The 16,628-nt window shown below is 37.9% G+C and overlaps 3 protein-coding genes across 3 annotated transcripts; all 3 read right to left on the minus strand.

The window, feature by feature from the left end:
• Window positions 1–726: 726 nt before the first annotated feature.
• On the minus strand, window positions 727–1,422 carry LOC134826073 (mitochondrial cardiolipin hydrolase-like). The gene has a single exon (XM_063838340.1). It carries the CDS (start codon window positions 1,420–1,422, stop codon window positions 727–729), a length of 696 nt encoding a protein of 231 aa, XP_063694410.1.
• A 4,994-nt stretch (window positions 1,423–6,416) lies between these two features.
• Window positions 6,417–7,112, minus strand: LOC134826083 (mitochondrial cardiolipin hydrolase-like). The gene has a single exon (XM_063838352.1). It carries the CDS (start codon window positions 7,110–7,112, stop codon window positions 6,417–6,419), a length of 696 nt encoding a protein of 231 aa, XP_063694422.1.
• A 7,354-nt stretch (window positions 7,113–14,466) lies between these two features.
• On the minus strand, window positions 14,467–16,422 carry LOC134821138 (uncharacterized). The gene is made up of 4 exons (XM_063831806.1): window positions 16,263–16,422; window positions 16,076–16,121; window positions 15,208–15,354; window positions 14,467–15,079 (listed from the first exon to the last, which is right to left on the minus strand). Exons 1-4 carry the CDS (start codon window positions 16,361–16,363, stop codon window positions 14,711–14,713), a joined length of 663 nt encoding a protein of 220 aa, XP_063687876.1. The 5' UTR covers window positions 16,364–16,422; the 3' UTR covers window positions 14,467–14,710.
• Between the last annotated feature and the right edge of the window lie 206 nt (window positions 16,423–16,628).

Genomic DNA, 16,628 nt, shown 5'->3' on the forward strand with positions numbered 1-16,628 from the left:
TCAGGAAGTTCCGCACCTCTAATTACAATCATGAAAGACTTATAATTATCAAATCTTATTAGCCGATCAAGTTTAGTTTCCTATGACTTTCATATACATCCATAATGAATGAGGTAGTTAGTTGATAGGGTCATTACTCATAATTAATCATTAGTAAGTGTTACTATCAGTGGATTTCAGCCTATTTGAGTGATAAAATGCTTTGAAGATACTTATTAATTTTGACAATGTGACCTGAGTTTTCTATTACTTGCTAGCTTTTGGTAATAATGAGGCTCGATTTGTCTTATTTCAAATTGCACGTTGTTTGTTAGATTTAGGATATGGACCATGAACTACTGTACTGATTATCAAGAGTCGAAATAAATACACTTCACCAACAGCGAGGATGTAATCCACAATTTTTTTGACAATGTGAAGGTGATACAAAAAAGCAGCTTCTAACAGTGACTGAAATTGGTAAATCAGTGTCTTGTGGCACAACGAATATGAACGAACCCCCACTGTCAATTAATTCTCAGTGAGTATGTACCAATAATTTCTAGATGAAACAATACATAGTACTATAATGTAAATCAAAATGAATAATAAAATGATATAATTGAATTATTGAGAACAATGAAATTTGAATATTAAAATGTTCGTGTGAATTCGAAATTTTAAAATGCACAAATCTAACAGCAAAATTAATTTCCGTGATGAAAAAATTCAATAGATAACAAACGTCTACGATTTGTTATTTGACCTGTGAACAAATCTGTTCCTTATAACATCACAAGATGTGATGGCTTCATACCTGATCTCTGAACTACCCTCAAATGTAACCCAAAGTTTCTCAAACTCACTAATAAACTGATCTAGCACATACTTCTCATCAGTTATAAAAACATTCTCTCTATTGTACGCTGCCCCACTTGCAGTCCAGTTGTAAGACCCCGTCAGTAAGATCTCCTTGTCTATGATCATGAACTTGTGGTGCATCATGGAGGGACTATTGTCCACCCTCACATCCAACCCAGCCTCAGTTATCTTGTAAGCTGAGCCACTGATCTTCATGTTGTCACACACGATTCTGACTGTCACACCTTTACGGTGAGCCTCTATCAGTGCGTCTAACAGCACAGCACAGCTGAGAACAAACATACATACATCAATACTCTTTACAGCACCTTCTAAAAGTTCTTTTAAGCGGGTTTTGTTAGTCTTGTGATGTAGTAGAGTGCAGTTTTCAAAATGACAATGACCAGCAGTCCAGTAGTTGCACTGGTAACCCCCATCAGGGAACATGAGGACTCGTGCCTCTGGTTCCTCAGATACCTCACATTGCCATCTTGTCTTCCAAAGATTGTACAGAATATAAGAGGTGATAGCCAAGTTGGTGGAGAGAGACAACACAGCAGTGAGCTCCCACAGCCTTGACATTTTGTCTACGGAAAACTAAATCATAGTTACATTAATTAATCAAACGTGAAAATGACTTTTAAATGAGATTTTCTTTACAATCAGTGTTTATTAAAAGACAATGATTTAAACTATGAAAGGCTAGGGGGACAGATTTGGCAACTCACTGTTTTATAATTTTTGCTCTAGAACCTTCTAGGAACAAGTGGCATGGCATAAAAAATATTGTGTATTTAGATCTTAAGTGACTGGCCTGAGGTTCACAACATTTACTGGAATTAACAGAGTTGAAAGCACAGGACAGATGTTATTGTCTAAGCTATCAAACTTGTAGGGGTTGGGAGGATGAATCATGCAGCTGAAACAACGCGAACGGAAGCTGAAGCTACATCATGCAGCTGACATATATATTTTCAAAGTTGCACTCTTTCAGGAGCTGTTTACAATAATCTCAACCTGCACCACTAATATCAATATTCGCACGAGGGCCGGCACTGTTTAAGAAAAATTTGACAGAGGGCTACTTTCAATAATGTTTTAAACTATACTAGCAACCATGAAAACAGCACAGGCGACCACAAGCTGCAGATATGGCCCAGTCAAGCTGCCAGTGATGAAGATACACTATTATTAATTCTGCTGGGTTTCGTCGGTAACTTTTAGACCTCCTGGTTAAGTTAGCAAATAGATGAAACTTTTAACTGAGATTACCGATCAATTGTGTACTTTAATACTATGTTTACAAAATATTGCATCAAGATTTATATTAGAACTTCAGACTTATTTATTAGGTGAATCCAGGACGATTAAGTGAATCCAAGACGATACGAGCGAATTACGAAATAAATTAATTGTGAGTCGATGTCAAAGTTCTTTTAAAAGGCAAATAAAGGCAAATAAAATTGAAATTTCTTGTTAGAAAGCTTGCAAAACTGGCAAAATGTGTGGCTGTTAAAGTTTAATCCTAGCAAATGCAAAATAATGCATGTTCCATTTAATGAAAATCCCCTTCAAGAATATGTATTTAGTGGTGTTACACTTGAATGTATTGAAGCAGAAAAAGATCTTGGAGTTTTAACTTCTTCAGATTTGAAATGGTCGAAACATATTAAAAGTTGTATTAGTAAAGCAAACAGTATGATTGCATGGGTACAAGGAATCTCGTTATAAGAGAATTAAAGTTAAGAGAAATGTTTATAAAACTATAATAATACCCCACTGTTGTCAACCATATCTTTCAGTTCATCTGGCACAACCTTGAATACCCGCTTGAAGCTTCCAACAAGCGAGGGAATGGTTATCCAAGTGGCTACACAGTTACCGTGGGAACCAGTGTCAGTCAAGGGGAATAATTTATTGCACGTAGTGCACCGGCACCGATGGTGTAACGGATTAACTGGATCTTCTAAGGGCACTTGAAAGTTTTCACTGATCATGTTCAATAGATATCCCATGTTCTCAAGCCTGAGCACATTATTACGCTGACGCTGCCAGTATTCGTGTTCAAACCAATATTTTTTAGCCCATTTCAGAAGACCTTCTACAACCTTTTGGTGAAGATGTGTACGTTCTTGCAGCCCCGATACCCTAGAATCAACAGCATCTTGACCATCAGTTAGTCTTGTTCTTGATGCTCGTTGAGTAGGGTCCACCATTAACGGTGTGGCCAGGTGTTCTGTGTATTCTACAAGAAAGTACTGAGATGCTGCGTTAGGCGAGACAATCTTCAGATTCTTGAGGGCCATCTTCACTTGACCCACCAAGTCGACGTAACCATCCAAAGTCAATCCGGAGATCTGAAAATATAAATATCCAGCTTTAAGACTCGTAATTACGTTGAATGAAAAGCAACTAATGATGATGCTAACGTGATTTTTCACAGTTTCTAAACTTACAACTATTCTAAATCAAACGTGATAAACATACTTACTTGAAATTGGGTCGAAAACCGTTTCAGGATTCTGGTTATAGCCCCAAGAAAGTAAATGTCAAGGAGCCACAACTCATCGGTAACGAGGATTAAAATCTCCTGAAGCGCCTCTACGTACAAAGCTAGATTAGAAAAGAAGTTGCACAATCGTAGAGTCGTGCGCGACGAACTTCATATCCTTATCTAGCTTTGAGATGTACAGGCACTTCGAAGACGCCTCCCCCAGTTTACATACGGTCTCGTACAGAACATTCTCTCTAAAAAACTTGGTCAAAGAAGCGAGTGATTCCTTAGCTTTCCTGATGTCTGGGTACTCTAACAGTGTATGCTTCAAGATGAGTTCAATTAAGTGAGCGCCATTTTCCCACACCCAAATAACTTTACTCCTCATTGATTCATGTACACTGTCAGTAGTATCACAGAACAACTGGAGGAGACGATCTGACAGGTTCACATTAAGTATACCGCCATCGGCACAGAGGCCACAATACGATCTCCTCAGTTACCTCCGGTCCAACCCAGCACTCTAGTGAAACTGTCATATATGGTTTGGGCAATGCCGGCAACCGACTGATCAATAGCCGCTGGGTGGCCCAGATAGATCGTGTTCACCAGGGTTTCACTGTCTTCAATGTCCATGTTCAGTAGTCGGATCGCAACGAGTGTACGCTTCCTCAGTTTGTCCTGATCTTTGTCGGTGATCAGCGAGAATGGCAAGGGTAAGGTAAAATTGCTATTGGTGAAGTAGCCTACTAGCTGTTCACATAACAATTTTTAACCTTCATCTACCACTCTCGGAGGAAAGGCTTTAGAGTGGTTTAGATCCCCCACCTCAGCACCAGCAGAATCCAAAAAGGGAATCATCTCCTCGTAGTCCCTGATAAAAACATTATTCCATACAAATGGTTAATGTATATACATTGAAACACACAAAAAAGATTTTAACAAAGCAGCAACTATAAACGAAAACTATTTCGATAACTTGTCAATCATATTCACGTCTGACGTCACCACTCACCTGTAGCTGTATCCAGACTTTATGTTTTTATACGCAGCAAGGACCAGGTTGAAAGCAGCTTTCTCTGCGACAGATTTGCCGTCTGCCGCCCGCCCAGTCATCTCTCTATAATACAGGGGCCCACTTGGAGTATTGTGCTCAGTTGTGGTCTCCACCTGCCTGCCTTGGGCTACTATCATTGAACTGGAATCTAGAAGAATTTAAAAAGACTAATAATTTAGTAGACACAGGCAACTTTTGGTAATGTTTTTTGAAAAAATTATTGGTAGCAATGAATTGTGCTCTGCCAATTGCAACACTTAAAATTTGATTGTGCTCTGCCAATTGCATCACTTGATTTAATTGAATGTTTATATATTGTTTGACACAATTTTTATAATCTGCATTATGTTGCTATTTTAGATAAGATAAGATAAGATTTAAAATTATGTGTAAATATTAAGGATGGACTATTACGAATTATCATTCTACATGAATAAGGTAGTGAAAAATTCATGAGAAGCATTCGGAGTCATATCGCACATAAAATACATTTAGTGTAGCGCTCGACTTTTATTTATAGTAATAATATAAGTAAAGCTATTTAATTATATATGATATAGCTCACCTACTTCGTGACTACGTGCGCGGCGTAATGGGTTGTTGGAGGGCAAATTAACCAACATATTTTAATCTTTTTTGTTTAAATTTCAGTAACCAGTAACGCGTGCCGCTTTTTCCCCGAATTATAAATAATGAAGCGAAGCCAGGCAAAATGCTTCAAAATAGTGTTATACGTGTCCGGTCATTGACGAATGATTTAACGGGTGATACTCGTGATCGACGAGTCAAACTTTACCTGAGGACCCCAGGCTATTATGTTCATTAACATAACCGAATATAGATTTGGCGGAATGACAGGCTGAGCGCGGCCCAGTAAGTCAAACTCGGCGCGCGTCCTGGTCACTGGTAGGTTATAAACATACAAACGGATGATACTCGTTTAAATTTTTTATAGCACGCGCCGCTTTTTTCCCCGAAATATTGGCCCGAGACACAAATAAAATGACAAAGCTTCAAAACGTACAAAATAGCGCGCGCCGGGTCAGTCAGGAGTACAGTGTGGACCACAGGCTATAATGTTTACGCACAAACATTAAAGATTCGGCATGGCAGAATGACAGGTTGCTCTATATCCAGAGCCCTTGCGCTTGCAGAAGCGCGCGCCCGCCTCACGTCGGTAAAACTTGACTTCGATCATGACATGTGAAACAAGCGCGCCCGCATGGCAGCGGCGCGATTAAAGCACATGGTAGCGCGCGCCGCTTTCTTCTCGAAATGTTATGGCCCGATACGATGGCAAGTGTTACGAAGTAGCGCGCGCCGGGCCAGATCATTAACAATGGTCAAATAAGTTATTATATAGCTTATAGATACAACACTTTTGACTTAAAGTTGTAAGTGCTATATACTACTACTAGTTTAGACTTTAAGTGCTACTTTGTAGCACTTGCCTCGGTGCTCGGGCCGCTAGTATAGCTAATATTTCGAGAAGAAAGGCGAAAGCGGCGGCAGCGGCCAGCTCGCGCTACTTCGAAGAAATTTAGATGGGTATGGAGTAACTATAACATCCGTCAACCTGTAGAACAGAAGGATTTTCGACAAATCTGTTCCAAATCAAAATGTCGAAAATCATGTGTTTTACTTTTTAAGCAATTATGAATTAACTTTCGATTTTCTCCAGATCCTAATATACAATTTTTTGAAACTTTCTAGATAGTTCATAGTTATATGGTTGCAAGACGGATAATCTGTGAAAGTTTAAGCGAATGTCTATGTGACAAATTTTAGATATTATTCGTCTTGTTATTACTGAAGCGTGGTTACGATAATAATGGAACAAATAAAATCTCCATCGTTTCGTTGTCTTCATCAATGTTTAACTTTTAAAATGATTATATAATTGAATTATTGAGAACAATGAAATTTAAATATTAAAATGTTCATGTGAATTCGAAATTTAAAAATGCAAAAATCTTAGAACAAAATTAATTTCCGTGATGAAAAAATTCAATAGATAACAAACGTCTAAGATTTGTTATTTGACCTGTGAACAAATCTGTTCCTTATAACATCACAAGATGTGATGGCTTCATACCTGATCTCTGAACTACCCTCAAATGTAACCCAAAGTTTCTCAAACTCACTAATAAACTGATCTAGCACATACTTCTCATCAGTTATAAAAACATTCTCCCTATTGTACGCTGCCCCACTTGCAGTCCAGTTGTAAGACCCCGTCAGTAAGATCTCCTTGTCTATGATCATGAACTTGTGGTGCATCATGGAGGGACTGTTGTCCACCCTCACATCCAACCCAGCCTCAGTTATCTTGTAAGCTGACCCACTGATCTTCATGTTGTCACACACGATTCTGACTGTCACACCTTTACGATGAGCCTCTATCAGTGCGTCTAACAGCACAGCACAGCTCAGAACAAACATACATACATTAATACTCTTTACAGCACCTTCTAAAAGTTCTTTTAAGCGGGTTTTGTTAGTCTTGTGATGTAGTAGAGTGCAGTTTTCAAAATGACAATGACCAGCAGTCCAGTAGTTGCACTGGTAACCACCATCAGGAAACATGAGGACTCGCGCCTCTGGTTCGTCAGATTCCTCACATTGCCATCTTGTCTTCCAAAGATTGTACAGAATATAAGAGGTGATAGCCAAGTTGGTGGAGACAGACAACACAGCAGTGAGCTCCCACAGCCTTGACATTTTGTCTACGGAAAACTAAATCATAACATAATTAATCAAAACGTGAAAATGACTTTTAAATGAGATTTTCTTTACAATCAATGTTTAATAAAGGACAATGATTTAAACTGTGAAAGGGGGACAGATTTGGCAACTCACTGTTTTATAATTTTTGCTCTAGAACCTTCTAGGAACCAGTGGCATGGCATAAAAAATATTGTGTATTTAGATCTAAAGTGACTGGCCTGAGGTTCACAACATTTACTGGAATTAACAGAGTTGAAAGCACAGGACAGATGTTATTGTCTAAGCTATCAAACTTGTGGGGGTTGGGAGGATGAATCATGCAGCTGAAACAACGCGAACGGAAGCTGAAACTACATCATACAGCTCACATATATATATTTTCAAAGTTGCACTCTTTCAGGAGCTGTTTACAATAATCTCAACCTGCACCACTAATATCAATATTCGCACGAGGGCCGGCACTGTTTAAGAAAAATTTGACAGAGGGCTACTTTCAATAATGTTAAAACTAGCAACCATGAAAACAGCACAGGCGACCACAAGCTGCAGAACTGGCCCAGTCAAGCTGCCAGTGATGAAGATACACTATTTATATTATTAATTCTGCTGGGTTTCGTCGGTAACTTTTGGACCTCCTGGTTAAGTTAGCAAATTATAGATGAAACTTTTAACTGAGATTACCGGTCAATTGTGTACATTAATACTATGTTTACAAAATATAGCATCAAGATTTATATTAGAACTTCAGACTTATTTATTAGGTGAATCCGGACATTGGTGGACATAAATCCAGATTTATTTGTGTCGTCAGTCGCTCTATTTTTTGTCCGTTTTGAAAATATAGGGTACCGAACGGACAAAAAACATAATCCCCCCTATAACAGCAAAAATTGAACATTTTATTTAGAAATTTAGGTGTCCAAATTTAATGTCCGCTAATGTCCGTATATAATGTCCGTCTATGTCCGTCTATGTCCGCCTATGTCCGTCTATGTCCGTATTGGTACAAATGACATTGTGTTGGTACAAATGACATTAAACATTCTAAGTATGGGGTTCAGTTCCTTAGGAAGTATCTTACTGAATTAATTGACACCACTAAGCAGTTATTTCCCGCTGCAATTATAATTATCCAATGTTGTCTTCCTATTAAATGTTTATATTCCTACATAGCAAAGAATGTTCTAGATTTTAATAATCTACTTAAAGACTTATGCCTAAATAATAATTGCGTGTTCTTAGATTGTTTCTCAGTCTTTTTAACTCGAGACTTTAGATCATGTAATGAACTTCTATACCATGATTGGCTTCATCTCAACATGAGAGGAGTAGGTTTACTGTCCACTTGGCTTAAGTTTGTTGTAAACGAACACAGTTTTGACAGGGTTGTAAATAATCTTCTGGGAATTTAAATCTTTGATCTTTTCTTCCATTTAATATTTTGATTAAGACGTTGCGCCTAAAATTAAAACTCAAACAAATCTCTGATTTAATCTTTTTCTCAATTTTATGCCTCCCATTTCAGGTACATTCGGTCACTGTCCATTTTCCAATATGTTAGACAATGAATCGTTTAGACTTAGAATAGGTCTTTTTGCATGCAAAAGGCCTCGTACACAGTCAAGAAATGCACTTATACATATCAACACGTTTATACCTAACAAAATTTACACATTTAAGTCTCCATACACCCCACACATCAACTACAATTATCATAATCATATGTTTCTCTTCTATTCTCTCATCATGACTTACTTTCTCCCAATTCTTCTCTCCACGGTTAGGTCCATGAACACCGTATTCCCCCTAGATTCTAATATTCATTCCTCTCTACTCCTTGACAGCCCACGTTATCTTATACCATTTCTTGCTTGCTACCACATCAAACTTTTCTTTGTAATTATCTCCTCATGGTTTATAAGAAATGTTTTTCTCCCTGGTAAGATGAATAGAGTCAAGTATTCCAGCCGCCTCAGGCGTCTAGTCTCTTTATTCATTCTTTGGGTTTTCTCTCTTAACTTTCTTTTGATAACTCTTGTTAATCCTTCTATGCTTAATCCAGGTCCCAACTCCCTATCTGTACTCTACCAAAATGTCCAAGGTCTCATTCCTTTCAGTAACCTAAGCTCCTCCCATCCCCTTCTTGATGGTAATAAGATTTCCGAACTTCAATCCTTTGCTAACATAGAGCAGCCTGACATAATTGCCCTAAATGAGACTTGGCTCAAAAAATCTATTTCTAGCAACGAAATCTTTCCTTCTTCTCAATATGAAATCTTCCGCAATGACCGCACGAGAAAGACTCATCCTCAAGATCCTAATAACCCTAAAAAGTTTAGGGAAAATGGAGGTGGTGTTCTTTTGGCTGTTCGGTCTGATCTTGACGCCACTACAACCCGACTACCAGTTAGCCTAGGTGCAGAAATGCTTGCCGTTAAAATTTCTTTTCCTAACAAAGAGAGTATTGTAATCTGTACTTGTTATAGAGTAGGAACTCTTGGGTTACCTAATCATGATGTCATAGTTAGTTATATTCGCAAGCTAGTTTCCAAAAAGAATCCCCCTAAAATCTATGTTATTGGTGATTTTAATCTCCCCCATACAGACTGGCTATCTTCATCCAGTACCGTACCTATTGAGCAATCCTTCATAGATTCTTTCAGTGATCTTTCTCTCTCCCAGTTGATCACATCACCCACCCATAAAAGTGGTAATACATTAGACATTCTTCTCAGTAATTATGATAACACAATCGATAACTTGAATGTCTGTGATCCTCATTCCGTGTGCAAATCTGATCATTTTCCTGTCACTTTTTCAATTAAAAGCTCCTTTTCCCGCAAGAAAACTCCTAAACGTAAAATCTATAATTTTAAGAAAGCAAACTGGGACATGATTAATCGTGAATTATGCTCGATTAATTGGCAAGTCCTAGAATGCCTAGATCCTGATTCGTCTTGGAAGTTAGTTAAAGACTGCATTATGAATTTAGTTGATATACATATTCCTAAAGTAATTATTAAATCAGAGTTCCAACCCCCGTGGTTCGATAGTGAACTTTTTTCTTCATGCCGTAAAAAAGATAGACTCAGAGCTAAATTTAAAATTTCTGGTTCTATTTCTGATGAGTTAAAGTTTGTTACTAGCCGTAAAGATTTTAAGAGGCTCTCATCAGCCAAAATAAGAGATAATCTTTTTAATAGTGATGATCCAGCGCTTATAACTAAGAAGTTTTGGTCACATGTTAAGTATAAATCTAACTCCTGCCGTATTCCTAACTGTGTTAGTTATTCTGGACAGCTTCGGTTCAATCCCAAAGATCAAGCTGAACTTTTCAATTCTTTCTTTTATAACCAGTTTTCGGATCCTTCACTTTATGACACTGACATCTCCTATGTCAATGATGTTGATTTTGATATTGACTTCGATCATCGGGATGTTCGTAAGCTTCTTTCAAATATTAATTCAAATAAAGCCCAGGGACCAGATGGCATACACGGTAAAATTCTAAAAATTGTTCCGTAGGTTTAGCTTACCCTCTAACATGCATTTTTCGTGGATCCTACAACAGCGGCTACATTCCACAAGAATGGAAACTTGCAAATGTTGTCCCAATATTTAAGAAAGGTAAGAAAAGTGAGGTTGAAAACTATAGACCAATATCCCTTACTTGTTTAGTCATGAAAGTTTTTGAGCGCATTGTTAAACGTAAACTGCTTTCTTTGACAAGTACCCTTCTTGATCCCAGGCAGCATGGTTTTCTAGAGCACAAGTCATGCACAACCAATATGGTTGATTTTTGTGATAGCCTGGCATTGTCTCTTAACGAAAACATTATCAATCATGTTGTGTATTTTGATTTTGCTAAGGCATTTGATTCTGTAAATCATGATATCCTTCTTCATAAGCTAAAGACCTTATATAACATTGATGGTACACTTCTCAAATTTCTTACCAATTACCTTCAAGGCCGTTACCAAAGAGTGGTTATTGGTAATGAGATGTCATCTACCCTCTCAGTTAAGGCCAGAGGGGGGGGTAAGGGGTCAAAAACATCGACCAAAATATTATTTTCTTAATCAATATAATTTTTGATGACAAAAACATTGCAACTATTCACATATTTGTAGCTGCTTAACTTTTTTAAATAATTGAGGTTAACCGACTTTCACAAAATTGACTATACAACATTGAGGTTAATAAAATTGAGGTTAATATTTTATTACACTCCATAATTTTTTGTTATTTCGGTCAGCAAATGTTAACTCTAAATTTTAGGTTCATAATTATCAAAAAAAGTAATATCCAAACGTTATTAAATGAGGTTAACCTCTTTTTTTAGATGTAGCGAGAATAGATCAAATGATAGAGCTATTATTTTCATCGTTAGTTTACGGTATACACATATCTAAATAGATGACGTGTTGATTGACTTTCTTTTATCTTGGGAAAATGAAAAAATGAGGTTAACCATCACATTTTGGTACTGTAGGGAATATACATACGATTCTTACTTATGTAATGTACCACAATATCGCAGTGAGGTATCTATTGGTATCACAATGCCTACAACTATAATCACGTGACAAAGGTGATTTGAACTGACCATATTTTAGTCGAAGATTTTATCCGTAAATGGCTAAAAAATGAGGTTAACCTCTCATTTTTTGAATATCTGACCAGTAAAATACATGTTAACCTCAAAAACTTAATCGTTACACTGTGCAAATGTTTTACTACATATATAATAACATATTAATAAACCAATCCCAGTGTTATATGGTCTAAAGCGAGGTTAACAACCAAATTTTTACTACTTTCGAGCAGTTAGTGTTTACAGGAAGTCTTGGTTAACCTCATTTTTTACAATACAAGGACATTAACTACTGAAAGTGGCTAAAATCGTTTAGGGGATGGCTAGGTCTGATCAAGCAAACGTTGTTAGGTGTATAGAAAGTCCTAACTAACGAACTGTGATACATTCCAGTGAATATTCAAAATTTTGAAAACACTAAATTGCATCTATCTCGAAACACATTTTGTGACTTTCAGTTCCTTAGTTGAGAAAACCAGCCACCCCCTGATATTGGGATTTGGTACAGTGGTTCCTTGGACAAGTATCTAGATATTAGATGCAGCGATTTTTTTATTTGACTCGTTTCTCGAATTATGAGGTTAACCAGCTAAATTTGTCGAATTTTTGACATGGTTAACCTCATAATTCAAGAACCGAGTCAAATTAAAAAAATCGCTGCATCATAAATGAGGATAATTGTCCAAGGAACCACTGTACCAAACCTCAAGATCAGGGAGTGGCCGGTTTTCTCAACTAAGGAATCGAAAGGTCAAAAAAGTTACAGCCGTTTAAAGATCCAGTTTAACATGTAATTACAGGTAAACCTCAAAATTTAGCGCGTGATATCTCAGGAACGCAAGGTCTGATTTTGATCCGGTTTTTTTCTTCTTGTTCGTCTCCAGCAACTATTATCAAATATGTGAAAACTAGAAAAGTGCCATTTACCCCCCCCCTCTGGCCTTAATTCTGGTGTCCCCCAGGGCTCTATCCTTGGTCCCTTACTTTTTGTATTGTTTATCAATGATATTCCTCTTGGCCTTTCGGATAATACTGATATTGTTTTGTATGCCGATGATACAAAAATCTGGCGTAAAATACATTCATCTTCTGATAATACCAATTTACAAATGGATATAGACTATCTCTCTGACTGGGCACTTAGAAACAAAATGCGATTCCATCCAGCAAAATGTAAAGTGCTTATTGTTTCAGGAAAACCATCTTTATCTCCTCCATTCGCATATAATCTTGATGGCTCTCCTCTTGTGTATGTAGAGTTAGAAAAAGATCTTGGAGTCGATGTTACTCCTAAGCTCAGTTGGAATAGTCAGTGCGACAGAATTTATACTAAGGCCTGCCAACAACTTGGTATGGTCAGAAGAGATGGCCATATTGTCATTGATCAGAAACGTCGCCGGGCGCTTTACCTCTCCCTGGTTCGTAGCCAATTCGAAAATTGTTCCATAATCTGGCGCCCTTGTAATAAATCACTTAGTGATAAATTAGAAAGTCTCCAAAAGAGAGCTATTAAATGGATTCTGTCTGAAGAGGGCCGCAGTTACCCACCTGAGCAATATGTCAAAAAGTGCAAGCTTGTCGACATTCTCCCTTTGTCTCAAAAGTTTGACTTGAATGATCTTATTTTTTTCCACAAAGTTCTGAACAATTTAATTCCTGTATGGCTGCCTCACTATCTCACTTTATATCAGGGCACTTCTCGACTAAGACGTTGCCACCTCGACAGTCTGTCTATTGTGTCATCAATTTTACCTAAGTTAAGTCAGAATTCACACACCTTATGTACCTCAAATAGTCCACTGGCAAAATCATTTTTCTACAGAACTCATATACTGTGGAATGGACTCCCTTTACAGGTAAGACAGATTGTGTCTACAAGTGTTTTCAAAGCTGAGGTCACTAAGCATCTATGGAAATGTTTATTGGATAGTGAAACAACAGCCTAGCCTAGTCTCTTTGCTCCCCATATTATTATTATTTTTGTTTTATTAATTTTTTTATCTACCTTCCTATACTTTCAACATCATATCACACTTCACCCGCACACCTCACACATTAATGACCATATCAGACCTGTATCTAATGTATCTGGAATTTGACGTATTGAAATACCAATTTTGACTATATATCCACAGTTATTCACCATGGATTTGTTTGTTATTAAATAGTTTTTCATAAATTTTTGGATTTAGATTAATTCGATGTAATGGGTCCAAGTTACTGCGGACATAGTTCACTATGTGTTTACCGTGTTTGGGTGCCCATCATATTTTACAGATGGGGGCGATATTTTGAACGATTCTATTTTATATTCATCTATTGCTGTACTCTGTAAAATTTGAAAAGTATTTAATAAAAAAAATATGTCCGCCTATGTCCGCCTATGTCCTGTCCTTTTTGGATTCTATGAGACAAGCGGACGTGACACCCCCCCCCCCCCCTTCAAGGCAAATAAAGGCAAATAAAATTGAAATTTTTTGTTAGAAAGCTTGCAAGACTGGCAAAATGTGAGGCTGTTAAAGTTTAATCCTAGCAAATACAAAATAATGCATGTTCCATTTAATGAAAATCCCCTTCAAGAATATGTATTTAGTGGTGTTACACTTGAATGTATTGAAGCAGCTAGAAAGATCTTGGAGTTTTAACTTCTTCAGATTTGAAATGGTCGAAACATATTAAAAGTTGTATTAGTAGGTTACGCAAACAGTATGATTGCATGGGTTACAAGGAATCTCATTATAAGAGAAATTAAAGTTATGAGAAATGTTTATAAAACTATAATAAGACCCCACTGTTGTCAACCATATCTTTCAGTGCATCTGGCACAACCTTGGATACCCGCTTGAAGCTTACAACAAGCGAGGGAATGGTTATCCAAGTGGCTACACAGTTACCGTGGGAACCAGTGTCAGTCAAGGGGAATAATTTATTGCACGTAGTGCACCGGCACCAATGGTGTGACGGATTAACTGGATCTTCTAAGGGCACTTGAAAGTTTTCACTGATCATGTTCAATATGTCCCATGTTCTCAAGCCTGAGCACATTATTACGCTGACGCTGCCAGTATTCGTGTTCAAACCAATATTTTTTAGCCCATTTCAGAAGACCTTCTACAACCTTTTGGTGAAGATGTGTACGTTCTTGCAGCCCCGATACCCTAGAATCAACAGCATCTTGACCATCAGTTAGTCTTGATCTTGACGCTCGTTGAGTAGGGTCCACCATTAATGGTTTGGCCAGGTGTTCTGTGTATTCCACAAGAAAGTACTGAGATGCTGCGTTAGGCGAGACAATCTTCAGATTCTTGAGGGCCATCTTCACTTGACCCACCAAGTTGACGTAACCATCCAAAGTCAATCCGGAGATCTGAAAATATAAATATCCAGCTTTAAGACTCGTAATTACGTTGAATGAAAAGCAACTAATGATGATGCTAACGTGATTTTTCACAGTTTCTAAACTTACAACTATTCAAACGTGATAAACATACTTACTTGAAATTGGGTCGAAAACCGTTTCAGGATTCTGGTTATAGCCCCAAGAAAGTAAATGTCAAGGAGCCACAACTCATCGGTAACAAGGATCAAAAACCCTCTAGCTTTCTCGACTAATTCGTCATTGGAGACTGTGTTGACTATCTCCTGAAGCGCCTCTATGTACAAAGCTAGATTATAAAAGAAGTTGCGCAATCGTAGAGTCGTGCGCGACGAACTTCATATCCTTATCTAGCTTTGGGTGTACAGGCACTTCGAAGACGCCAACCCCAGTTTACGTACGGTCTCGTACGGAACATTCTCTCTAAAAAACTTGGACAAAGAAGCAAGTGATTCCTTAGCTTTCCTGATGTCTGGGTACTCTAACAGTGTATGCTTCAAGATGAGTTCAATTAAGTGAGCGCCATTTTCCCACACCCAAATAACTTTACTCCTCATTGATTCATGTACACTGTCAGTAGTATCACAGAACAACTGGAGGAGACGATCTGACATTAAGTATACCGCCATCGGCACAGAGGCCACGATACGATCTCCTCAGTTGCCTCCGGTCCAACCCAGCACTCTAGTGAAACTCATAAATGGTTTGGGCAATGCCGGCACCCGACTGATCAATAGCCGCTGGGTGGCCCAGATAGATCGTGTTCACCAGGGTTTCACTGTCTTCAATGTCCATGTTCAGTAGTCGGATCGCAACGAGTGTACGCTTCCTCAGTTTGTCCTGATCTTTGTCGGTGATCAGTGAGAATGGCAAAGGAAAGGTAAAATTGCTATTGGTGAAGTAGCCTACTAGCTGTTCTCATAACAATTTTTAACCTTCATCTACCACTCTCGGAGGAAAGGCTTTAGAGTGGTTTAGATCCCCTACCTCAGCACCAGCAGAATCCAAAAAGAGAATCATCTCCTTGTAGTCCCTGATAAAAATATTATTCCATACAAATGGTTAATGTATATACATTGAAACAAACAAAAAAGATTTTAACAAAGCAGCAACTATAAACGAAAACTATTTCGATAACTTGTCAATCATATTCACGTCTGACGTCACCACTCACCTGTAGCTGTATCCAGACTTTATGTTTTTACACGCAGCAAGGACCAGGTTGAAAGCAGCTTTCTCTGCGACAGATTTGCCGTCTGCCGCCCGCCCAGTCATCTCTCTATAATACAGGGGCCCACTTGGAGTATTGTGCTCAGTTGTGGTCTCCACCTGCCTGCCATGGGCTACTATCATTGAACTGGAATCTAGAAGGATTTAAAAAGACTAATAATTTAGTAAACACAGGCAACTTTTGGTAATGTTTTTTGAAAAAATTATTGGTAGCAATGAATTGTGCTCTGCCAATTGCAACACTTAAAATTTGATTGTGCTCTGCCAATTGCATCACTTGATTTAATTGAATGTTTATATATTGTTTGAC

Source organism: Bolinopsis microptera, chromosome 1 (assembly GCF_026151205.1).
Source record: "Bolinopsis microptera isolate Bmic1 chromosome 1, MBARI_Bmic_1.0, whole genome shotgun sequence".
In the NCBI taxonomy this organism is placed as follows: Eukaryota; Metazoa; Ctenophora; class Tentaculata; order Lobata; family Bolinopsidae; genus Bolinopsis; species Bolinopsis microptera.